General features: G+C 35.8%; 3 protein-coding genes across 4 annotated transcripts; 1 reads left to right on the top strand and 2 right to left on the bottom strand.

Moving 5' to 3' along the window:
- Positions 1 to 5,629: 5,629 nt before the first annotated feature.
- Positions 5,630 to 6,364, bottom strand: LOC145610800 (secreted RxLR effector protein 161-like). Its single transcript, XM_081666090.1, has one exon. It carries the CDS (start codon positions 6,362 to 6,364, stop codon positions 5,630 to 5,632), a length of 735 nt encoding a protein of 244 aa, XP_081522216.1.
- A 1,636-nt stretch (positions 6,365 to 8,000) lies between these two features.
- Positions 8,001 to 20,320, top strand: LOC145611828 (protein PEROXIN-4). Of its 2 annotated transcripts, none has more exons than XM_081667199.1 (6): positions 8,001 to 8,115; positions 8,725 to 8,794; positions 18,967 to 19,086; positions 19,160 to 19,288; positions 19,571 to 19,700; positions 19,900 to 20,320. In XM_081667199.1, the coding sequence occupies exons 2-6, from the start codon at positions 8,789 to 8,791 to the stop codon at positions 19,986 to 19,988; spliced, it is 474 nt and encodes a 157-aa protein (XP_081523325.1). In that variant the 5' UTR covers positions 8,001 to 8,115; positions 8,725 to 8,788; the 3' UTR covers positions 19,989 to 20,320. The 2 variants fall into 2 exon arrangements, with proteins under 2 accessions (XP_081523325.1, XP_081523324.1); XM_081667198.1 differs by lacking the exon at positions 8,001 to 8,115 and adding an exon at positions 8,220 to 8,392.
- A 337-nt stretch (positions 20,321 to 20,657) lies between these two features.
- LOC145611872 (seipin-2-like) lies at positions 20,658 to 24,940 on the bottom strand. The gene is made up of 2 exons (XM_081667253.1): positions 23,667 to 24,940; positions 20,658 to 21,189 (listed from the first exon to the last, which is right to left on the bottom strand). The coding sequence occupies exons 1-2, from the start codon at positions 24,795 to 24,797 to the stop codon at positions 20,707 to 20,709; spliced, it is 1,614 nt and encodes a 537-aa protein (XP_081523379.1). The 5' UTR covers positions 24,798 to 24,940; the 3' UTR covers positions 20,658 to 20,706.
- Positions 24,941 to 25,843: the final 903 nt, after the last annotated feature.

The following is a 25,843-nucleotide window of genomic DNA, read 5'->3' as shown; positions in this document are numbered from 1 at the left end:
ACAAATTTTCAACCCAGCCAACTTCCCCCCAAGCATGCTATATAATTGCATATTCTTCCATTGTTTTCTAATAATTGTATCTATGAGTTTAGTACTTTAGTGGTTTAACTTTATTATCGTTATCATAGATTCATAGCTTTTTTTTACAATTAAAAAATTGGGTTATATAATTAAGCGAGATCTTCTTGGATATGTTTTTATGATAAAGATAAAATTTGTTTCAACACTACCAGGTATGACTTTGGTGTAGTGAACTACTTTTAACTTGTTGCTAGAATATCGGTACATCACTAACTTTTGTAATGGGTACAACGAGTATCATAAATGACACCTACGACCCTATAAATAAATTTAGTTGGTATTGTTTGGGCTACTAAAAATTAAGTATTTACGATAACTTAACGTTATACCCATTGCAAAGTTGATGTTATTCTAGCTACTCGTTAAAGGTGGTGTTGCTCACTACACCAAAATCATAGTTGATATTGTTGATAATTCTAATTTTAACTAAAAAATTATTATTTCATAAATTTTTTTATTTGAGGGGATCATAATTATAGGGCTTGTTTGAGATTGTTTTTTGTTTTCGATTTCCAGTTTTTTTTTTAAAACAAAAAACCAAAAATAGGAAACAAGAAAAAGGTGTTTCCACTTTTCTGTTGTCAGTTTTCAAAATTTTCATGATTTTAATAAGTTTGACTAGTTTTTTGTTTATTATATTACATATATCTTATGGTTTAGAAAAACAAAAAACAGAAAACCACAATGATGCCAAACGAACCCTTATTTAGTTTAATACCGAGTAATAACATAATATTTCATGTTTAAGATTGATTTAAGTGGTCAAAAATATAGTAGATCACTCTAATAAAAAAATAAAAAATAAATAAAAAAAAAACAAAAATTTTGATATAGTGTCGCACATGAAAAGATTATAAAAAAAAAAAAAAAAAAAAAGGAGTAAAAAATTACATAGTTAACAATAGTTGAAGCATAATTTTGTCAAAATTCCCAAACATATACTACCAATAATAATAAAATACTCCGTATATACCTTAGTGATGATCTTTGTCCCTTACATGTAGTATATTATAGCCAAAAAGAAGTTGCGATTATTAAAAACAAAGGGATAATTTATACTAGTAAATAAATTTAGCACTCGTTTGATTTGTTAACGGTAGCACTTGGTACTTGGGAGTCAACAAGCATGCATTGATCTAGCACTCAAAACTCTTATTGACTCGTACTAAAAACGATTACTCATGACTAAAATTGATTAATTATGACAAAGTAATCACTGCAAAAATTAAGGCATGATGTAAGAATATATGTATACCAAGTTTGAAGGCTTTTTGCATATAAGATTCTTCAATTTTCACTCGTTTCACATTGTTAACTTTAGACTAAGTTTAACAACAAGCATTAATGCATGGACTATTTTTAGATGCATTTTTTCGTAGTGGGATGCCATTGCATGTCCCTATTTACCAACTTCTTTCTACTTCCATTTATTGTTAGAGGGAAAATATTGGTTACATGTTTTCTTGTCTTAGAAAAAGTTGCAAAAAAATAAAGGTTAAAAGGAAAAGTTTGGAGATCCTCCTCTTGATTCTTAGGAGACTGTTAGTTCCCAACTAATCCAACCTAAGATTATTTTAATCTTGTAAACTATGTATTAAAAAATCTTTACTCGTGCAATCATAAGATGAAAAGCAAAGGGGTTACTAATAAATAGTAATAATGCAAGGTTTTTCTATCAATCAACTTAACCCGGCCCCAAGCTACAAATAAATATATTCATATATGTTAGAGATATGACACATATGTTTTCCGATATATTTCATATCTCTAACAATATATATGTCTAATAATATTCAATATTTATTGTTTGTTTTGTTTTTGTTGGACAGTTGGGCTTACTTACTACTCCGTAATGTTTATACGTTGTAACAAAATAATAATGAAAATGAGTTGAGTGGGCTAAAAAAAACCGTTGAAAAAGGATGTAGATTACCAGGTCCTTCATTCATGTTGGGTCTGTTACAAGTCAAATTTTCTTCGATTAAATGTTAACATTTCCAAGCTACAATAGGCTACAATTAACCATTGGAGCACTTTATAGCTACAAAATACACTAGCTTAAATATTTGATGTGTCAAAGTAGCTACAAGACATTGTAGCTTATAATTGGAGATGTTCTAAAAAATGAACAAATCTAGTTTTAATCAATAATCAATTGCTAAAACGTTATTGATCTTCAATGAATTGAAGCTTAACTTTCACAGTAATGTTTTGTTTTCTAATCTTTTTTAAAGTGTAAATTATATATTTCAGTAATTCAGTATGAACTCGAACTTTTTCATAGGCTTTTAGACTAAGCATGTCGTTGGTTTGACAATGTGCTTATTCAAACATCGAAATGACTTTAAAGTATATGCAAATGAAGACTTCATTGAAATTTTGCATGTGGTCGTTAATATCCTTCCCTACATCAAGGAATGACTCACGATCATAGCCCGGATTTTATGTCCCACAATTTACTCCGTGCATTAATCGATCATTCAATTTTGGTATTGACATTTTTACTTTACCTAATCAATCTTTCTCAATGGCATTATGATTAAGTTGGGAGATAGATTTATTGTAAGTGTCTATTGATGACTGGAGAAAATCAACTGTCCCATAATTTGTGTTCCACTGGTGTTCCACTAAATATGATTGGTTCTTAAAATATTTATATGTCTTTTAAAATTTGAGAAGTGGGACCTTATAATTATTACAACCAATGATATTAAGTGGAACACAAATGAAACATGAAAAATGGGACAGAAAATTTTAACCCATTGATGACATGATAATTGTCTTATGGTATATGTGTCATGTGTTATGTGTCAATTAGTATAGTTCTCGTCATTTAAAAAAATATTAAAATAAGTTGATTAAAGTATTGTGATTGATCTGATATCAAAGATTTGGATCTAATTTTGTCAGCATCAATGTCTTTTATGACTCTGCTAGGTTAGAACCCGTGCGATGCAAGGTTTATATAAAACCTAATTTTAATTTGTACATTTTAAAAATAAATCGCTATACAAGAATATAAATAAGAACTACGTATATTTTGTAATTTTAAAAAAATTTATTTTAATCAAAATTATGATATAGTATCTGTTCAACGTTGTCTAATTTATAGTTCAATGTAGGAGGTTATCTATTAGCGTGCTATTTAAAACTGTTTCAATTTCCTACGATAAATTAATAGATTTTAGTTGTAATGTAGAAGCTTCCAATATGTAATTAAATTTAAAAATGTTAAATATGATAGCTTTACAAAAAAATAAAATAAAAAAAAGAAAAAAAATATTAAAAAAAAAAGAAAGAAAGAAAAAGGAAAAAAAAAAGATGACATCATTATTGTATTTAGGCGGGAAATTTTTTATTGAGAAAGCGATATGTGGGCAATGATGATGTCAGCAATTTCTGTTTTAGTAATCGTTAATAGATTGATTCAAACTATAAAAAATAATAATAAATAAACCTAAATGTCTTACAAATTTTTCCTAATAGACAACTCAATTAGACTCCACGTTACACTTTGTTTGAATATATAAACAAGTAATAAGATTAAAAAATAAAAAAAATAAAAAATAAAAAAAGAGAGAGAGAAAGTAAGAGCATAATAAGGAAAAGCAAGGGAGGAAGAAGTGGATTCATTTTCCTTCTAAATAAGTGATGATACACAAAGTCTTATACGTGGCTAGCCACACCGTGTGGCAGGGGTTACTTCGTCAGTGTAATAGGGTTACTTGATCAGTGTTAAAGGGGCTACTTTGTCAGTGCTACAGGGTTACTCAATTAATATTACAGGGGTTACTTGGTCAGTTTTATATGGGTTACTTTATTCTTTTATAAGTGGTCACACAGTATGGCTGGCCACACACATGACGGGCTGGTGATGATAAACTTGCTCCGATTATTTTGCTCTTCCCTTTGGAATCGTAGAGTAAATTAAGAAAAGTGAGTCTTTATAAGTGTTAAAATAATTACAGGCGAGTTTTTCTACATTATAACCCTCTAACTTTTCGTTTTCTACGTTGTGCCCTCCTTTTTGAGAAATCTACACAATAACCTCAAAATACATTTAGTTTCTATAAAGTAACCTTGCTGTTACATTGCCGTTAACAAATTCCGGTAGTGGGGCCCACTCACCACTTAATAATATTTCTTTATCGATTAGCGTGTTGGAAATAGTCCCGTTAAAGATTTTGGGGGCTATTTTGGCCCTTAATGATCCAAATTGAGCTTAGATTTGACAAAAAAATGACGCAAATGTCTTATTTTGCGTATTAAATACGTAAATTCGCAAATCGAGACATTTCTTAATATGCAAAACGAGGCATTTGTGTTATTTTTTTGCTAAATATGAGCTCAATTTGGAACCTTTATCGCTAAAATAGCCCCCAAAACCTTTAAGGGAACCATTTCCAACACGAAAACCCTGATAAAAAAATTATTATTAAGTTGTGAGTGGGCCCCACTAACGAAATTTGTTAACTGCAAGATAACGGCAAGGTTACCGTATAGAAGGTAAATGTATTTTAAGGTTACAATATAGTTTTCTCAAAGGGGGGCACATCGTAGAAAACGGAAAGTTAGAGGATTATAATGTAGAAAAACCCATAATTAAATTTATAGAGATTCTAATTTACATCAAATAGTCTCATTCTTCAAAATAAAAAATAAATAAATAAATAAATAAAATAAAAAAAGTTGGCCTTATTTGGGCCTAAGCTTCGGGCCATGGCCAAGTTCATACCAATAATGGCAAGATTTTGGACCATTAAATTTTATAGCTGGAAAATAATTTTTAAGTTGCCAAAAACCCTGGTTAAAAAAAAAAAAAAAAAAAAAGTTGCCAAAAATCCTAATTATTTTTATCAAATCGGGTTGTGCCCATGAAATTTTTCCTAAACTCAAGTATATTTTGGGTGGATTGGGGCTTGGCTAACGGGCGCAAATTACTATTACCTATATCAGTTTAGAGCAAGGTATTTAAAGCTGGTGTTTGAGATGTTGGAATGGGTTTTTGGGGATTTAAATGTGGAACTAGTTTTTGGCCCGAATGCCCCAGGTCATTGTTTATATATTAAAAATTATAATAAAATAAAGTGAAATAAATTGGTGGTTTTATAAAAATATACTTCCTCCGTTTTCTTTTACATACAACGCTTCCCTAAAAAGAAAATGTCACAATACTTGCAACACACTATAAAAGGAAAGTTATTATAGGAAAAACTATACTATTTCCCTTATTTAAAGCACATGGCCCACTAAATTACACTCCTAACAACCACTCATCCCATTTTAAAGTGTATTATATCATGTGAACCCCACATTTCTTAAATACCGTGAAAAAGTGTGTGTTGCATCTAAAAGAAAACGGAGGAAGTATAGAATTATGTAAACGTACGGCTTAACCCCTCTTTAATCAGGGCAAAACATATATATACAATGCTAATTCCTAGAGTTACCTTAATAAGGTTACTAGAAATTAGGAAAAAAATATAAAAGATAACACCAAATATTCCCCATCCTACCAAAATATATCCTCAAATCCTCAATACCCCCCTCAAGTTGGAGCACTAGGATCATAAGTGCCCAACTTAGACAAAAGATGATCAAACTGTGACTTCCCAAGAGGCTTTGTGAAAATGTCGGCCAATTGAATAGTAGTAGGAACATAAGAAGGAGAAATCAAGCCTTCAACAATCGCATCTCGAACAAAGTGACAATCTACTTCAATATGTTTAGTCCTTTCATGAAAGACTGGATTCTTTGCGATGTGCAAAGCTGATTGACTGTCACAAAATAACTTGATTGCCTTAGGATGATGCACACCCAAACTCAACAACAAACCCTTAAGCCACCTGAGCTCACAAGTGGCTGCATACATAGCCCTGTACTCGACATCACAAGAAGACGTCGCCACAGTTGGTTGCTTTTTAGTCTTCCAAGAGATAGACGAATGGCCTAAAAACACCAACCAACCTGTGACAGAGCGATGAGTTAGAGGACAAGCCGCCCAATCCGAATCACACCAACCTTCCAAGGTGAGATCACTAGTAGCACTCAACAAGATACCCTGACCCGGGGTACCTTTCAAATTACGAACGACACGAAGAGCTGCATCCCAATGCTCAATACGCGACTCTTGCGTAAACTGAGACAAGATATGAACGAAGTATGCTAGATTTGGTCTAGTTACCCCTAGGTAAATCCAACGACCAACCAACCTACGATACATCACTTCCGAATCCGCAAGAAGCTCACTTGTGGCACGACCAAACTTGTGGTTTTGCTCCATGGGAAAACCACTCGGCTTTGCCCCTAACAAACCTACTTCAAAAATAATATCCGATCCAGCGTATATTTTCGTTGACATAAAAATAAACCTAAAGCACTACGAGCAACTTCTATGCCCAAAAAAGATTCCAAAGGACCTAGATCCTTCATCTTGAATTAATCACTGAGATAAGCCTTGAAACCAACAAGTGCAGCGGAATGATTACCAGAAATAATAAGATCATCAACATACACTAAGACATTAATCTGAACTGTGCCTTTAGTATATGTAAAGAGAGAATAATCAGAGTAAGATTATTGAATGAAGCCGTACCGTGTTAAAGTCGTTGTTAGCTTTGCAAACCAACACCTCGGTGCTTGTTTCAACCCATACAAGGAATTCTTAAAGAGACACACTAATGACGGATCAATGCCCTCAAACCCGGGAGGTAACTTCATGTATACCTCCTCAGCAAGATCACCGTGCAAGAAAGCATTATGCACATCCATTTAATGGAGTTTCCAGTTCTTTGATGCTGCAATTGCAAGAAAAGCCCGAACCGTGCTCATCTTTGCAACCGGAGCAAATGTTTCACCATAATTTATGCCTTCCTATTGATGATTACCAAAAACAACCAAACGAGATTTAAGTCGTTCAATATCACCATTAGACATATGTTTTGTCTTATACACCCATTGACTCTCTAGAGCACGTATACCAAGAGGAAGGTGCTCTAAGGTCTAAGTATCGTTATCTTCCAAGGCTCTTATTTCTTCTTGCATAGACTTTCTCCAACCTTCATGTTTCATGGCCTCTCTAAAAGATTTCGGATCATGACTACCAACAATAGTTGCTAGAAACTTACAATAATTCACAGAACACTTGTCACAATTTATATAATGTGCTAAAGGATAGGACGTACCTGAAGGAGGATTAGAGGACGGAGTGGAAGGAGACGGATTGATAAACAAGAGCTCATCATATGCAGCCCGACCCGATTTTGGGCGGGTTTCGGGCAATTTTTTCGGCACGATTTTTCAAAAAAAAATTGGACACATTTGGAAAAGCATTTTTATGTAAATTTCGTTGTTTTTTTACCCGAACCGAAAAGCTCGCACAACCCGAACATTTTGGGCAAATTTGGCCACGAACTTTTTGGCTTGAAGTTTGGGCCGGGCCAGCCCGCGATATGGGCTGAAATTTTAAACCTTGACCTGGCCCACCCCGCCCAATGATCATCTCTATGATAAATTTGGGTGAGCCCCTTCCTAAGTATATAACGATTTTTTATTTTTTATTTATTTACTAGGTTAGGACCCGTGCGATGTACGGTTTATTTTCATCAAAATTATGATATAGTGATCAACGTTGTCTAATTCATAGAAGGTCATATATTAGTCAATTAGTGTGCTGTTCAAAATTGTTTAAATTTCCAACGATATACTGATAGCTAGATTTTAGTTGTAATCTATAAGCTTTTAATATTTAAATTTCAAAAAATGTAAAATATGATAGCAAAATAGCAAAAAAAAAAAAAAAAAAAAGACATGACATCACCATTGCATTTAGGCGAGAAAATTTTTATTGGGAGAGCGACACGTGAGCAATGATAATGTCAGCAGACCAGAGTGATACCAAATACTTATAGGTTTATTAATTTTGATTCGTTCACCAAAAAAGAAAAAGTAAAGGGCGTTTAGCTCCTCCTTCCCATTTCATCTGAAATTTTGAGGAGGAAACCCTGAAATTCAACTCATTCACTCAATCCCCAGGTATATAATTATCCTCTTCTATTCTTCCATTATTTGCTTGATTGCTCATTTATTCACTGCTGAACAACAACACCTACAATTTCACTTACGATAATGGTATTACTTCATGATTTGATCTCTTGTTCTACTTTTTTCTTTTTTAATTTAGCCAACAAATATATACCAATTTCATCGCCTTTTTCGGCCTTGGAATTAGGGATTTTGGTTATAATTCACCCAGTGATTGAATGCAAATTTTCAAACTGTTCAACACTTTAACAGTTGAATGTGTGAATTGGTACTTTTTTTAATTTTAATTTGTTGAGTTTCTTACTTTTATTAAGTGGGATTGTGTGTAATTTGTTGTCTCATTTAACAATTTCAAATTTCTTTGCAATGTAAATTTATAATATTCCTGTCTTATTATTTTGATGTTCTTTTCAATTTGATTTTGTAACCCGATCGATTTGTTTCTCAATATTATCATTTCAAAGTTGTTTGCAATGTAGGATTCAAGCCCGATCGATTTGTTTCTCACTATTCATGTTTTAACAATCTTCAGTTTTTCGTATGATTCGTTATCTCTGTCTCGTCCTTGACCGTCTTTCTTCCTTCTGATTTGATATGCAGCTTACTTCGTTGTATTCAAGTTAGTCGAGGATTGGAATTTTCTGACTTGTCTACATCTAGAAATATGCAGGTTATTGTCCTTATAACTTAAACTATAATCTTTCTTTTCATTTGATTTTAAGCCTTCCTCCTAGATTGATCCTTTTTGTCTGTTTAAGATGTTTAAGTTGTTAATTTGTCATGATTTAAATCCCGATTGATACTTAATACCAACTCGACACCATACCACAAAGTGTATCAATGCCCATTTTGTTTTTTCTATTTGTGCGAACATGTCAGGACTCTCAGGAGATAGGTAGGTGGTTTCATGTAGTTAATGTATCTTAATATGCAGTTGATTTCCCAAGAAACGTCAGATATTCAGTTTATATCATCTTAGCTCTCAAGCTATGAGTCAGTGGCTACTAGGAATATGTAGTGCCGTTTGATTCTATTATAGTGCTCCATTAAAGGCCTATGAACCCTGTACGAGAGTGTGTTAAAAAATTCTAATGATTTGACAGATAATTTGAAAAATATGCTTGAAACATTAGATCAGATATAGATGGTGTAGAACTGGATGAGTGGAAATGAGAGCACCATTAGTTGGATATAGGGAAATGTAGGTGAGATTCAAAAGCTTATGAAATACTGTTTAGTTGTCGTCTTGTCGAGTGTACAAAGATCTTCAAAGTGTGAATACAGAATGCTTGTAGCATGATTTGGCACTCTATATCAGGTTTCATCTTATTGTGATTATGTTTCATATGAAAACATAATCCTGAACTTTCTAGTTTCTATATGGTGCTTTAGTTTTAGTGGCAGAAAAGATGTGGTAAACTTCTTTTCTCCACAAAAGCCTACACTGTGAATTTATAATACTACCTCCGTTAAATGTTATCTGCAACTTTGGAGGAGTTTGCGGTTCACGATGCAAAATTTGAGGGGTGAAAATTAGAGTAAGTTTAGAGGATTTAATTAAAGTAGAGGAGAGAGAAAAGCTGACCCCCCCACTTGCATTTGAGTGGGGAAATCTGTCAGTTTTAAGAGGGAAAGAGATTTCCCTCTTAAAATTTCACAAAAATTTCAAACAATTTGAATTTTTTGGAGATTCAAAACTCCCACCAAAATTTAAAAAAAAAACAGATTTCAGCAACTAAGTTTGAGCATTTATGAGGCATATAAAAGGAGCCTCATTCATTACATAACCATTCAATGTTTCTCCCAAAAGACAAGCCATGAAATTTTTACAATTACACCATAAGTTTCCCAAAAGTTAGCACTAATCACAGTCATTAATTCCCTAATTATCCAAAAAAATACCCTAACTAAAGTTAGTGCTGCACATCTTCTTCACATAGACAGACGCTTCATTGGCTTGGCACCTCCATCATCCATATAGCCTACCAGGAACGCCCCTTCTTCACAAAAAAATACCAGCAGGGACTCCTGTTTCATCAACCTAAAGCTGGACAAAGTTCATGTGTAGTAAAAGTCATGGCAGAGTATGAAGAAGGGGTGTTTTTGGATGTTGATCAGCTGTTAACAGAAGAAGAACTAGCAAGCTGTACTATGATTATGAAGAGGACATGCAAGATCAAGGCTTGTATGATGAATCTGATGATGAAGCAATGCAAGAACAGGGGCAGCAAGATAATAACCAACAGGGACAGCAAGAAACAGAAGTTCAAGGCAACATTCAAGCACCAACAAGCAGAAAACAACTTGATTTGCATAAGAAGAGGGAGATTGTAGATGCAATGTTACTCAAAATGCACAATGGCAACTTACCAAGAGGTTACATGCAAGAATTGTCTCAGAAATTCAATGTACACAAATCAACAATCACAAGGGTTTTGAAGGATATCAAAAAACAGTTGGAACAAGGTGATGTGATTGATGTCAGGTCCAAAAAAATTGGAAGAACAGGGCCTAAACCAAGGGAATTTACTGATGAATTCCTACAGTCAGTGCCCCTGCACCTTAGGCAGAGAGAGAGGAGTTATGCAGCAGCATTGAAGATATCTCATGTTACTCTTCACAATTTAAAAAAAAAAGGCAGGCTCAGAACCCATACAAGCAGCAACAAACCAGCTCTCACAAGTGACCACAAAATAGCAAGAATTAAATGGATTTTGTCACACATTAATCCTATCATTGGGGACTCAGACCCTACATTTGAGGATATGGACCATGTCATCCACATAGATGAGAAATGGTTCTATCTCAATCCAGATAAAAGGAGATTTTATCTCCTTCCAAGTGAGGAAGACCCACACAAAGTTCAACAGTCAACAAGATTCAAACTCAAAGCAATGTTTATGGCAGTAGTGGGAAAGCCATTGTATGGGAGAGATGGGGAACTACTACATGACGGGAAATATGGGATCTTCCCTTTCACAGTCAAAGAGCAAGCAAAAAAATCAAGCAAAAACAGGCCTGCTGGAACATGGGAGACCAAGGCAATACAAAATGTGAACAGGGAGGTCATTAGGGATATGTTGCTCACAAAAGTCATACCATCAATCATCTCAAAATGGCCACAAAGTCTAAGCAAAATTGTCAAAATTCAATGGGATAATGCAAGACCACACCAGATTCCAAGAGATCAAGAATTCATTGAAGCAACAACTGCAAATGGGTTCAACATTGAATTGGTGTTTCAGCCACCTCAGTCACCTGATTTGAATGTGCTAGACTTAGGATTGTTCAGGTCAATTCAATCACTACAGTACCAATCATTTCCAAGCAACTTGGATGAGCTAGTCCAGAAGGTCATTGAGTCTTATGACAGTTTCAAACCAGAGGTCAACAAGTACATATGGATCACTTTGCAAAAATGCATGATCATGATATTGCACGCAGAGGGGGGTAACAAGTACAAAATTCCACATATGAACAAGAAAAAATTAGAGAATTTGAGTATTTTGCCAGACAAGGTGGAGGTGCAAAGGAATATAGTGCTGGGAAGTGTAGAGTACCTAAACACAATGTTTAGGCCAGCCAATCAAGGGACTCAAGATGCAGAGGAAATGGAAGTGGATGCAGATTAGGGGACCCACAGTTTCAAACCAGGTTTTGCACACTGACAACATTGACTGCCACACATAACCACTTAATTTTTTTTTTTTTTCATCTTATGTTGTTGTTAATGAATAGGTGGTTAGGTGTATTTTGTTGATTTATATTGAACTAACACTATAGGCAGTCAAATGTGTAGTCTTTTGTTTATGTGCATCAACTTTTGTAATCACTATGTCAATGAAATGACAAAGGCAACTTTATGTAGTGGTATGCAAAAAATGGAGTCATCAGAAAGGGTTTTTTATTTTGTTGAATACTACACTTCACAACATTGTTCCCTCTACAACAATCTCAAACAAGAGAGTGTTGGAGCAACTCAAATGTGTAAAGTGAAATTCAATTGAGTCCTTTCATCATTTGAAGCATACAAGAGTCTTATTTGAAACAGGCAAAGGGGGACTCTACACATTCATAAGCCAACAAGCAGCAAGGGGGACTCATTCAAGCATTGCATCAACTACAACACCAAGCCATACACAGTGCTCTCTACAAAGCATGATCATTGAGAACACTCACTAAACCACAAAACAAAACATAATCAAAGCAAACTGACCTAAGCTTTCATCATTCATCAAACACAATCCCTTGTTCCAACTTAGACAGTACACACTCATACAGATCAAGGCAAACAGATGAAGGCAGCAGAAGTAGTACTGTCAAAAACAGCATCAACATAACAATTTAACATAACATGAACATGAATCCAGCCTCACAAAGCCTGTCAATTAAGCCACAAGCATGCTCATCCAACATACCCATCAAAGAAATCACAAAGCACTAGCATATAGGTAACAGGACTCATATAATTCACCCACCAACAACATAATCAAGTATCACCAAATCAAAACCAACAAACATATGCATAAAACCAAATCAAACCAGGATTCACATGCATAACTCCATATCCAACCAAGCAACACATATGAGGGACTCAAGTAAAATTAAATTAAAGAGATTAGGGTTAGAAATTTTTACGAAAGCAGTCACTCAGAGGGTTGAACCGAACGGTTCATCCGCCTCACATAGCATCTGACCACAGGGACTTCAGGCTCCTTGGCAGCAGAAGGTGAAGCGTCCTCCATATCCTCATCATCATCAGAAGAAAGGATGATGAACTCATGGTCTGGAAGCCCACGCATCCTTCTCAGAGCAACACGCGCCGCCTTCCTCGTAGATCTAACCTTGGGGGGGGACCTTGGCCTCTTAGATCTGGCCTTTTTAGGAGCCACAGGAACCCCCAAAGCAGATTCCGTGGCAAGATCTGCAGGAGCAGGAGCAGTAGAGGCCAGATCTGCAGGAGAAGGAGCAGCAGAACCCAGATCTGCAGGAGAAGGATTAGCAGACCCAGACTCAAACACCATCGGAACAGGGTCCTCCTCCGTCTTCAACTTCCCCTCCTCCTTCTTCAAACGTTCCTCCTCATCAATAGATTTGAGGACTTGACCCAAAGCCCTGCATGTGTACAGCGTACAGTACCCACCAGTCTCACAAGATTCGTAGAACTCACGAGGAAAAGGGTTCCCAGTTTCAAAGCAACGGAGGAAATGATTGATGAGATTCTCCTCACCCTTATCATTTGTGGCAAGGTACGCATCTTTCAAAGGATCGAGGTTAGGCATACTCGAAGGGGACTCTTTTTTTTTGTGAAAATGGTGAGATGAGGAGTAGATCTGGAGATAATGAGAGGAAGAACGGAGGTAAAAGAGGAGAGAGAAAACGACAGAAGATGATCTGGAGATAACGACAGAGTTCATCTTCTGGAGAAGATTCAAGAACATAAAGGGAAACTCAACCATCAGAATTTAATTTTTGGTGGTTGAGGATGTGAGTAAATGAAGAGAGAAGGAGGGAGATGGGAAATAAAGGGAGGGAATCGTTAGGTTAGAGTTAATCTGATTAGTTTTAGGTTAGATAAATCAGATTAGATTAGGAGATAATAAGGGTAGTAATTAAAAAAAAAAAAAAAGTTAAATAAGGGTAAAATGGTAATTTCATGCGTTTTTGTTTACTAAAAATGGCAAAAAAATGGAAAGTTGCAGATAACCCTGATCATCCCGAAATGGCAAAAGTTGCAGATAATATTTAACGGAGGTAGTAGATGTGAAACACTTGAAAATGTGTCAGTGAACTCTTAAGATTTTTTGCGTGTATTGAGTCTTTAGAACCCCTACGGTAATGGCCTTTGAACAATCCAGTATAAATTAGTATCGACATCTTAGAAACCTTATCCACGATCCATATCGGGCGTTAGTTATGTACTTCCTATGTTTCTTTATAGTTGCAACACACACTTTATCACGATATTTAAGAAAAGCGGACCTCACATGTTATAATACACTTAAATTGGGGTTAAAAAGTTGTTAGAAATATAATCAAGTGGGTCATGTGCTTTAATTAAAGGTAATAGTATAATTTTCACCATAAGAACCTTCCTTTTATGGTGTGTTGCAACTATTGTGACTAGTCTATTATAGGGAGCTATTGCAACTATAAGGAAACGGAGGAAGTATAAGATAAAACTGTGATGAATCCTTCAAAGATAATGAAGATAGATGTCAAAGTGATAAATTATTCAAGGCATATTGAGAAAATGTTTGTACTTAATCTAGCAAATATTGATCTACCAATAGTCATGTTAGCTTTAACTCAAATAAGCAAGGAAGATGGAATGGTCGGGGAACATAGTGTTTTTATCATGCATTACGTGTGATGTTCAGTTCAATAAGACAAATGGAGGATTGCATTGGCTTGTGTTATACCTATATTGATTGCTATTGGAAGTTATGCTTCTTGAGAGGGAATTGCTTTCCTAGTGAATGTGATTAAATTGGATAGTTTATATGTTTATCCAATACTTAGGGACCTTCCTTTTGATTTTGATATTTACCACAGATATAAATCACAGATGTAAATGATGTTTTCTGGGTGCATTTTGGAAGTAACTTTATAAGTCGTATGAAAATGATATTTGCTTACCAATGTTATGGTTGGTTTTGGTGACCATGAAAAGGTAGACAATAACAGTACTTATATGGAAAAGATGGTGTGTACTATAATATGCTTTTAATGGATTATTTTGTTAATATCTTTTGAGGGAAAAGCTACGACAATATTAAAAGATGAAATTGAAATGTGAAAAAGAAGGATAAATTTGTTCTAGATTGTTTTGTAAAGAGGTGAATGGTAGTAGAGTGGTTAAAGGCTCTAATGGTTTAACTATGGCCTTTTTCTAGTAGTTTTCAGATTTGATCAAGCTAGTTTTGTTGGTCTTTTTTAAAGTTATATGATAGTAGGATATTGGGAAAAAGCATCCTATTACCTATGAAGGATAGCTTTCTCATGTTTAGAGACTACCACTCAATCTACATTTAGTGCATGCAAAATTGTCTCAAAAGCATACGAAATAAGTTGAGATGTAGAAAAAAAAAGGCTCAGGGAGGCACTTTTTGCTTACTAGGAAGATAGATATTGGATGCAGCGCTCATGGAAAATGAAGTTGTGGATGAGGCTCATTGTAAATCCTTTGAGGGTTTGTATTTTTTGTTCAATTTTTATAAAGCCCATGATACATAGAAGTAGGAGTTTGAAGCCTTGAGAGGAAATGATTCAGTGTAAGGCGTCGGATGAAAGGGTGTCTTCCAAATGTTTCATTGCTGTTATGATTAATGGGGTATTGGGGTTCCTAAGGAATGATTCTCTTCTTCAAGTGGTTTGCTAAAGGAAAATTCTCTGGCATTATAGCATTGGGAATGTGGTTCCAATTTGCTGATCTCTGTGATCCAGTTCAATAAACCTATACCTCACATTTTTTGTCTTACTGTTTACTATTGGATTCACCCCAGACTTACTCAATTCGCTGCGAGTGGCGTTCTGCATTCTCATTCCCATACTATGTAATAAATCAGAGCTAGCCACTTGTGCTGTATACAAACAACGGCCAGCAGAGGAAAGGACAGGAGACCTCTGAGCACTATCTCTACCAATGTGGTGAGGCACAACCACGCCAAGCAACAACAGCTTAAAGCTGCAGCCACTAGTTGGTACACTGGGATAATGAAAAAGGGGTAGTAAAGTTAGTAATTAAAGCTGTACTATATAGCTAAGTAGTTTAAATAGGTAGAAAGCAGTGTTGGGAAAATAGGCAGAAATTAGTATTGGAAAACCTAGAGAGTTATGGCCTCGGGCTATTGTTTGAGAGTGATAGCTTAAAGCTATGAACCTATCCTTTTGTAAACCTTTTGCCATTTTCAGTCAATATTCAAGCTTTAATCTTAATTTACTTGCATTGTCAAATCTGAAATATAAAGCCAGAAAATCAGTCTATTACATACTACAAATTGTATTGTACTGCACACATTGGTCAAGAGGATTGGTTAGAGGTTTTAAGGTGGAGAAAGGCAGTTCAGGTAATCTAATTGCAATATGGTGATGATAATAACTTGTTCATGGAAGCTGATAAAGGCGCTAATGTGCTTCATGACTTTGAGGTGGGCTTTGGTTTGTGAAATTCTCTCTCAAAGTGTTGACAAAGACTAACAGAGATCAATCTGGAGAGGTATGTACTATGTAGCTTTGATTGGGTGTCAGGGTGACCTTTGACAACTCTAGGCTTGCTGCTAGGAGGTTATTCGTGTTTGGAAGTTTTTAGGAACCTATAATTTTAATGATTTCTAGAAGGCTAACTGGGCTGAAAGAGGTGTGCTTCTCACTTGGCAGCAAGATTGCTCTTATCTTTATTTTAAGTTCCGTTCTCTATTGCATATAAGATTGAGAGATTGATGAGGGATGCTCTGGTCTAGGTTGGGTTTGGGAGGGTGATTTAAAAGAATTCTGCTCTAGTGGGAAAGTGGTGGTGGAGATATCCTTTCGAACTACGATATTTGTGATACACTGTCATCAAAAGTAAGTACGACTTGTGTCATAATGGGGGGAGGCTCAGTTTGGTGTTTTTGAATAATCATGGTTTTATTATTGTACTTTGCGGGACATGCATTTCAGGAGAGCACTGATATGTTGTCTTTTTTCATAATTGTTGAAGGGTAAGAAGAAGTTTAGTGAATGGATAGGATATTCTATTGTGAATTTTTTAATTTTCCCTGACTGTACCCTAAATACCCCATGTAACCACTACAAAAAATTATCTGGAACCTAAGGCTCTTCTTGAGGTGAGGGCTTTGTCAAGATCAACATAATTAAAATGCTCCAAAAGCAGAACTATGTGTTATTCTTAATTGATGTGCTTGCTTTGTCAAGCTAGATATAAGACTTGCTCACACTTTTCCCTTCAATGAGAGTTAGCTCGAAGAAGACTCTTTGTGGTTATTAAGGAACTTGGGTTTGGCCTTATTAACTTAAAGATTGGCATTGGCTACAAATTCAGTTTGGGAGGTTTGAAAGAAAATGTTTTGGAGAAATGTAATGTTGTTAGGTGGTTTTGTTTTCTGTGACTCTATGCTAAAGCTGCCGGCTTTCCCAAATGATTCAAAGGAAAGATACAAAGTAATTTGGCTAACTTTCAAATTGATTATTTTAAGTTCCTTGTGAGGACACTTTTGTCCTCCAATTGTATACTGCTCTGCAGCTTTATTATTCGTGTGCGCCCTAAAATTCTCAACTCTAGAGATTCAAGTAACTGTCAACTTGCAATAGACTCACGGTTCCTCAGTCAATATTCACAGACAAAAACACAATAGCGATTTGGTTATTGCATAAATTGTAAGTAGTATTTCTTAGAATTCTTACAAGGTAGTTGGTTTAGCCTACCAAGCTTCAAAATTAATAGCTTGAGGCTATCAATCTCCTAGTGCTAATCACATTGTACAAAGTAGCCAAATTGCCTCTTTCCTTCACTCCTCTTCCCTATGTAAGTAAGAACAGTAATTGTGTTTGTTTGCGTGCTTGTACAGCTCCAATTTTTGGTGCTGCTACTTTTATGTGGCAAGAGTTATCAACAGTTACCAGTTATCAATCCTTTTTGTCATTCTCCTCAAGCCTCCTTTATTTTTTTTTTTTTTTTTTTTTGTTGGGGTTGGGGTATGGGGACGTGAGAGACTTGTTTTATGAGGATGTCATTAACATCTTACATGTCAGCTGACATCATGCAATTGTTTTATTGTTAAGCATGTCCAATTCCTGATTACAGCTTGTCACTTTCCCAGCTGTCCTCTGTCAGTGCTCCAAATCATTTGGTATAGTGTGTTGTGGTTGCTTCCTCTTGCTGTGGATGCTCTGCCCACTGCACTTCAGTGGTCCTGTTTAGTCTCTTCCTCTCTTGTCTAAAAATGTGTGGAATCCTCTAGAGATATTAGGGATTGTATATGTTGAGGCTGTTTTTGTAACTGTCATTAATGACTTTATTTCAGCAATAAGTGGTCATGAAGGTCATTAATATCTTTAATCCCCTTTTAATACTTGCAAGTTGCAACAATTTTACGACCATGTTTTCTGTAACAACTTGTTTTATGGCATTCTTTTAGCCTTTTAGATGTATATATATTGGTTAGTTTGAGGAGGTTTGACATAAATTAGCATATCTGCTTTTGAGGCAGGCATGGGCTTTCAACAGGGTAACAGGGGTCTCCTTGATTCCCAAAGTTGCAGAAAAGTAGTAGTTAAGTGATACTCCCTCCATCCCATTTTGATCTACCCTTATGCCATTTTCGATGGACCTAAATGATGTAGCCATTTCTTTTCTTTTTCTTTTTTTCTTTTTTTTTTCTTTTTTTTTTTTTAACCATTTATGGGTAGCATTTATTTACCCTTTTATCTTCAATTTTTCTTGTCTTTATTAGGTGACTTTCTTAAATTACCCTATACTTTGCAAAAAAAATTGTGCAAAGTTGGCTATACCATGAGAATTTAACTTTTCCATGTACTGCTACTACTTTCTCTCTACTTTTTTTTGCAAATCTCATGTGAATTTAACTTTCTTATGTACTTTTACTACTTCCTCCTTCCCCTTCTTAATTCCCATGAAATTAGCCGTAAGAGTAGATAATAAAGACGGAGGGAGTAGATTGATATTGTATTTTGCAGTTTGGTGCCTCCAACATGCACATTCCTAAGCATTTTACTGAACCTAATGACTACCGATATTTGTTTCTTGTTGTTCCACCATGTAGTAGCTCTTCTCAACTTATATGTATTAAAATCAAAATATGGTCTTTGCTTCTACTGCAGGCATCCAGGGCCAGGTTGTTCAAGGAATACAAAGAGGTGCAGCGAGAAAAAACTGCCGATCCAGATATTACACTTGTTTGTGATGACACCAACATTTTTAAATGGACTGCTTTAATCAAGGTAAATGACATGCCATCAGCTCTGCTCTATTATTTTCTTGATGTTACTAAGCCATGCCATTGCTTTTGTTCAGGGCCCATCAGAAACTCCCTATGAGGGTGGTGTTTTCCAGCTTGCATTTGCAGTGCCTGAACAATATCCTCTGCAACCTCCTCAAGTGCGATTTTTGACAAAAATCTTTCATCCTAATGTCCATTTTAAGGTAAGGGAGTTTGGTTATTTGGTGTACATGATCTTTTTAGTTCTAAAGTGGGAGGATTGTCAACAAAGGAAGCATAATTTTCAGATTTTGTTACATATATAACTTATGCCAGTGATGTGGTCCTACCATAGGCTTCTCTCTACTTGACGTTCCATTGATTATTAATTTAGTGGTAAATTCACAACCATAGGCACACAAAAACACATAAGATCAAGGTGGAGCAAGCAAGAGTACATGTGGTTTTTTAGTTGTGTGACAGAAACTATTATTTCCAACATGCAGACTGGAGAGATTTGCTTGGACATCTTAAAAAATGCTTGGAGTCCTGCTTGGACATTGCAATCTGTGTGCAGAGCAATAATCGCTTTGATGGCTCATCCAGAAGCTGATAGCCCCTTAAACTGTGATTCAGGTAGATCCATTAGACCTTGATACTTTTGTGCCGTGTTGTGCTGCTTTTTTTTTTTTTTTTTTTTTTTTGCTGTCCAGCTCATTGTAGGTAGGGATAGTACTTTCTTGTTGGATGTCAGGATGCATGTTTTGCTTTCCCCAAGCGTCTTTTCATGAGTTTTCGGTTGATAATTTCTAATAGCTCAATTTGACTATGATAGGCAATCTTCTACGATCTGGAGACTTAAGAGGATTCCAGTCCATGGCAAAGATGTATACAAGACTGGCAGCCATGCCAAAGAAAGGATAACTTAAGCACCCTCTTTGCTTGCATACTGTTAACGTTAATCTGCGCAATGAAGAGAGAAGTTTATCCCCCACGTCGTGTCTATGTGGCTTCATTGATTCTAAAGTTTCAAAGAAAACTGTCTCTAATTTGAGTATATTATATTATTATTATATGATTGTCCCAAGAGGCTTTCCTCTATTGGCTCTGCTCTGTAGTTCTAAGGTTATAAAGGATCAAAAAACTTTTTTCATGTTAGTAAATTACTTCGTATTTATTAATAACCATAAACAATGACGGCAATACTATAAGCTTAGCTTGTAGATCTGAATGTATCAATTGGTATATTGCTCCAATCAGTCGTCCCAATTTAAGAATTCACAGGACTTATTGCACATTTGCACTTCCGTGAAGTGAAATCTGAAATCACACCATTTAAAACAACCAATACTAAGAAGTGGAGCAGAAGTATGAACCAAAGCCCGTGTCATTTCATTCTATACAGAAGGAACTCTAAACTCTAAAATTGGTAATCTACTAATGAATACTGTGACAAGTGAGAGTGCCTACTACTGTGTCAACAAACAAATTCCTATGTACCCACCCTTACACAGTAGGAGATAAGATGTCTACAAATGAATGGACAAAGTATCTGTATGAACTGCTTTTACAAAATATAACCAGCAAACAATATCATCAAACCGTTAATAAAAAATGAATTGACCGTGTGTAAGTAAGAATGCTATCTTTGAGTTGAACGAGTATAAGGAGCGTTTCTTCTATTTACATTACTTCTTGTTCTTGGTCCTGGGAATATTACAGGTCTGCAGCATACAAGAGCAAACAGCAACTCCATTGTAAACACTATCATACTGAGCCAAACAAATATAGTTCTTCTCCAATACCAAAGGATACGTTTAAAGAATGGAAGTCTGGATTCCAGATGTACAAACGCATCATATACTTCAGGGATACCAGCTGCCGGCCGAAATTCTGCTCTTTGTTCCATTGTTATCTTCAAGCAAGCAGTAGGAATGACCCCCTCTTTGTAACCACTGAACTTCAACTTCAAAATTTGGGTCTCGGACAGATAACCAGTGACAAGAGGAACGATCTTGAAAAATGTCATCAGTAGGCGAAGTGGCTGGCTTTTAAATTCCAACATGCATGGATGGCTAAAACTGCCAAGAGTTTTACCATTTTCTGATAAGAATTCCACCCTCACCTGCAGACAACAACCAAGTCATTAGTTCATTACAGCCCTGACATATTTATTCTTTGAGAACCCTTAGCTACACTCTTAGCATTGTTATAGCGAGCCAAGATTTATAGCACCATATTTGACTTCATAAAACCAGTTATTCTAGGCAAATGTACCTCAAGTCTAAAAGTGTGAGCTCCTCTCTAGTCATTTGCTGGGGACCCAAAAGCTATCAGTAATCGAAATTTTACAGCCCCAGGACTATCAATGAAAAGACTGCTATTGGCTTTGTGATAATAGATATATGTTGAATCGTGGAGACCAAAAGTGTTGGTTTTGTTCATATCCTTATGGGAGAAGCTTTGACTTCAAAGCTACTAAATTTCTTGGAACACAATTCTTATTAATGTAGGAAAAAGCCTAACGCTTTGTTTGGATAGCAAAGAAGGAAGGAAAAGAAGGGGAGGGAAAATGGAGGAAGGGAAGGGAAAAGAAAGGGATGGGGAGGTGAGCTCCATTTTCCCTCTAAATCTCTCCAATTTTGGAGGGATTATGCTTATTAAAGAGAGAGGGAAAATGGATCCCTCCCTCTCCTTCCCCTTCCTTCCCCCAATCTTTTACCCAAACAAGAGAATTTATCCCCCTCCATTTCTCTTCTCTTCTTTTCCTTCCATTTCTTCCTATCCAAACAAAGTGTAAGTTAAGCTGTCTCAAGCATGTTTGGGAAATTCCTTGTTGCATAGATTGTTATTTTCTTGCTTATGCATGTCTAAGTTGAGGTTTCTATTAGTGCGTAGACTTGTCATTGTTTCCCAAAAACAAATTCAGCATGGACTTCGGGACTTCCTGAGCAACTATGGCTATTCGTGTCCTCTCTTTCTCTTCATCTTGAAGCACTAAATCCCAACCTCTTTCTTATCATCTGAAGGAATGAATCAGCTTAGTTTTCTTCTTGAATCTAGCCTGGGATTTATTTTCTCATAATTTAGTATAACACCAAGGTTAATCAAATGTTATTATACTCCAATAGTTCTTCAATCTTAAAATAGATGTCATAATAAGATTTTTAGGCTACCAAAGAGAGAGCAACAGAACCTTAAAAAATAGAATAAGTAAATGCTTAAAAGTATCAAAAGTAGAGGGGGACTTGTGGAGGATTAGTGTTTATTAAAGGAGAGAAAATGGGTTCTTCCCTCCACAAATGCATTAACCAAACAAGGGAACTTGTTCCCCTCCTTTTCCCTTCCCTCCCTTACTTTCCATTTCCTCTTATCCAAACTAAGTGTTGATCTTATTAGGACCAACTTCTTCCAGTTTCCAAGTGCCAGATAAAGAGATCAGGCACAAATGGGGTGTGCTCCTAGTTTGAGATGTTACCCTAGAATCTTATTCTAAAACAATAACCATAGAGCAGCCACTGAGACACAAGAAAAGAGGCGGATGGGATCAAACAAAAATGAGCACAAGAAGCATACAGAATGCGAAGATGATCGATCACAAGAAGCTTACAGAACACAAACTTGTACTGCAAAGCACTCCATGGTGCCATAAAGATGTACATAAAACCAATATTGAACCAAATAGCTCATAAGCAGGTAAACAAAAAATGTTAAAAGGATTATTATCTGTATTTGGACAATAACAATACTTTCAATTAATGATTCCAAAACAAAAGGAAGAAAGAAAAAAAAAAAAAAAAAAAAAAAGCAGTTCTTGCCAAGTACCACGATGTAATAGAATGGGTCAACGAGGTCAAGAAGCCAAGTCAGCCACCACTTTTGGTGTACTCAAGGGGCGCAAAACAGGGGCAGCAAGGGTCAAAGGTGGTCAGAGACAATGAGCATCAGGACAAAGCTAATTAAGAGAGTTCAAGGAACGAAAGCAAGCTGCTTCAACAATGTCATTGGATGGTTTTCCATTCTTAGCTTAATAGTCACATGTATCACTTAAGCTTGAGTATGTGTAGGGTAGTAAGTCCATTTAGTAGAGTATCCAGAAATTTGAGAGTAAACATTAGAGAATAGTAGCCTAAAGCTACTATGAGATTCATAACCTCAAGTTATGTTTATCCTTTGTAATTCAATCTTCAATCAATCAAGTACTCAAGCATTCAACCTTAAATTACATTCTCTTGTTCGAAATACATAGGCCAAAATTAATACATAACTAATATTTTAAAAACCTATTGGCATCATAACCATGGAAAATTATGGTATGGCCTTTTTATAAAAATATGAGTTGAGCAGCACCGTTACAATCACATAGGAACCAAGCAGTCAAGCAGAACACTTCATGTTCAAACATTAGTATAAAACCTAAACATAATACGTAAAACTAAGGCCAAAGCACTACCAATCTTTCCACAATGAGGCAATAACAATCACATACAACCAACTTCAACCAAAATATAGACCATTATTCATAATCTAAGCCCAGAATATCAAAGTATATTAAACATAATGAACACTCAGAAGACGAGAGCTTGCACAAGGGAAATATACCTGAAAGACTCCCAGCTTTCTATTGTAATCCGACTCTGGCAAAACCATGGTAACAGTAGCCTGCAACTTGTGCTTTGGAGGTATAACCCTGGCATGTCCAACAGCATTCACATCCTCATATATATCCCTCCATTCTTCAGTCGGACAGCTCATAATAGGTACGAAAGCAACCGGCTTGCTTTTCGTGTAGTCAAAATTCAATCCCTGCTTCAACAGGAATGGCTCTTCAACAAAACAATATCTCATCATCAACCCACCAATCACAAATGCACCAATCAACAAAATCACTAAAATGGAGCACACATAAATCGACCAAAACAATCCCCAACCGCAACGCAACACGAGCTTCAACCATGATTTATGCTCATTCAACCATTCAGACATATATGGACTCAATGTATCACCAACAACTTTCCATAAATTCGTTAATTTTCCAATCAAATAACCTTTACCAATCCCAATTATAAGCAATGGATTCACAGCAAACAAGCAAGAATAATAAAGCACCCAAAAAGGGAAACTAACAACACTAATCAACAAATTAAATTGAAACCCAATTGCTTTAATTAACAATTCAGCAAGAATACCCAATGATCCAAACTGCCCATCATCATTTTCCCTCTCCCTCGCCGTCCCCGCCAATGAACTGAACTGCCCATCATCATTTTCCCTCTTCCTCACCGCCTCCGCCGCCGATGAACTAAACTGCCCATCATCATTTTCCCTCTTCCTCACCGCCTCCGCCAATGAACTGAACTGCCCATCATCATTTCCCCTCTTTCTGACAGCCTCCTCCTCCTCCGGCGGCGGCTGCGCCGTCGAATCTTCTCGTTTTTCGTCGGTAGTGACAGTAGAACTCTCATTTTCGACGGTTTCCGACGTCGATTCGATTTTATCAGAATCCAATTTCTGGGTATTACTCTGAAAATCCTTTAATTTTCGATTTCTCAGAGACTTGCGACGGCGGAGACCTGCTGCTGAGACACTTGAATCGGGGAAAGAGGAGAGAGAATGTGAGGATTGAGAGGTTGAAGGAGAATCATCGGAAGTATTTGGGCAATCGTAGAAGGGGAATTCATCGGAAGCGTCGAGGAATTTGTCGTCTTCATCGGTTGAATTTGTATCTTCCATTGATGAATTTGGAGAAGATTGGGTTTTAGGGTTGAAAAATGGAAGATTAGGGTTCTTCGTGGGATTGATTTGGCGGGGAAGATAGAACAGATTTTAATTGAATTATTTTGGGACAACGGATTGAATTATTCTGGGAAAACAGTTTTTTTTTTTTTTTTTAGTAAAAAATAAAAATAATTGTGACAACAGATTTGATTGAGTGTTATCATACAGATATAATTGTGATTTGTGAAGAGTTCTTCAAATAAAAAAATAAAAAATAAAAAAAATCAATGTGAAGAGAGGTCAATGTGAACATGGTAGGAAAGTATGAGTAATGAGACTAGGCTTGTTTGTTAATTAGCTCGTAATGTTGAACGGTTGATTGATATAATCGGTTGATTGAATATATACTAGTATTAAATATTAATAACTAAAGCTTTCCATAAAGTTGTTTACCAAACAAGGCCTATATGGCGTCAAGCCGTCAATGGGTGTTTATGAAATTGTGACTTATAGGTTATTTAAGAGGATGTCCCTATTGGCTATTGTTACAGTTTTTAAAGATTGATAATCTCGCTAATGTAACACAACAAAAAAAAAAAATACAAAAGTTATCCTTAAAAAAGTTAGACAAGTTAAATTGCGAAAAAAAAAAAATGATGAGATACACATATGAGAAAAGATGTAAATGATTTCCATTAACTGAAAGATAAAGGCAGGACTACATGATAGAGTATAAAACATATTCCTGGACCTCAACCATCAGCTTAAGCTTTTGGTTGAGATGGTCCTCTAACATGGTATCAAGAGCCAGTTATTGATGTTCAATACTTACTAATGGATTAAACTATAGTCAAGGGAAATTCAAGAAAGCTTATTGAAAATGAAATGCTTTTATTGATAGTAATGTGATGTCATGTCTCATGGTTGTTCTCCTCTATATCTTCCTATTTTATAGCTTTAGTTGCTTGTTTTCCTCTCTTATATATTATGTAGGGTAACTTAAGTTAAGGTATAGAAAATTAATAAGAGTATTACTCCCTCTTCTTTTTTTTATTTTTTAT

Source organism: Chenopodium album, chromosome 24, assembly GCF_948465745.1.
Source record: "Chenopodium album chromosome 24, dcCheAlbu1.1, whole genome shotgun sequence".
NCBI classification, from domain to species: Eukaryota; Viridiplantae; Streptophyta; class Magnoliopsida; order Caryophyllales; family Amaranthaceae; genus Chenopodium; species Chenopodium album.
Note: the sequence above shows the minus strand (reverse complement) of the source record. Positions and strands in the feature narration are given on the sequence as shown.

Excerpts from the sequence above, each read along its gene's own strand:
- LOC145610800 (XM_081666090.1), bottom strand. The coding sequence starts at position 6,364 with ATGGAGCAAAACCACAAGTTTGGTCGTGCCACAAGTGAGCTTCTTGCG.
- LOC145611872 (XM_081667253.1), bottom strand. The coding sequence starts at position 24,797 with ATGGAAGATACAAATTCAACCGATGAAGACGACAAATTCCTCGACGCT. Across the intron at positions 21,190-23,666 it reads GAAAGCTGGGAGTCTTTCAG|GTGAGGGTGGAATTCTTATC; the intron begins GTATATTTCCCT and ends TGTTGTCTGCAG.
- LOC145611828 (XM_081667198.1), top strand. The coding sequence starts at position 8,343 with ATGCAAATTTTCAAACTGTTCAACACTTTAACAGTTGAATGTGTGAAT. Across the intron at positions 8,393-8,724 it reads ACAGTTGAATGTGTGAATTG|CTTACTTCGTTGTATTCAAG; the intron begins GTACTTTTTTTA and ends TTTGATATGCAG. Across the intron at positions 19,087-19,159 it reads AATGGACTGCTTTAATCAAG|GGCCCATCAGAAACTCCCTA; the intron begins GTAAATGACATG and ends GCTTTTGTTCAG.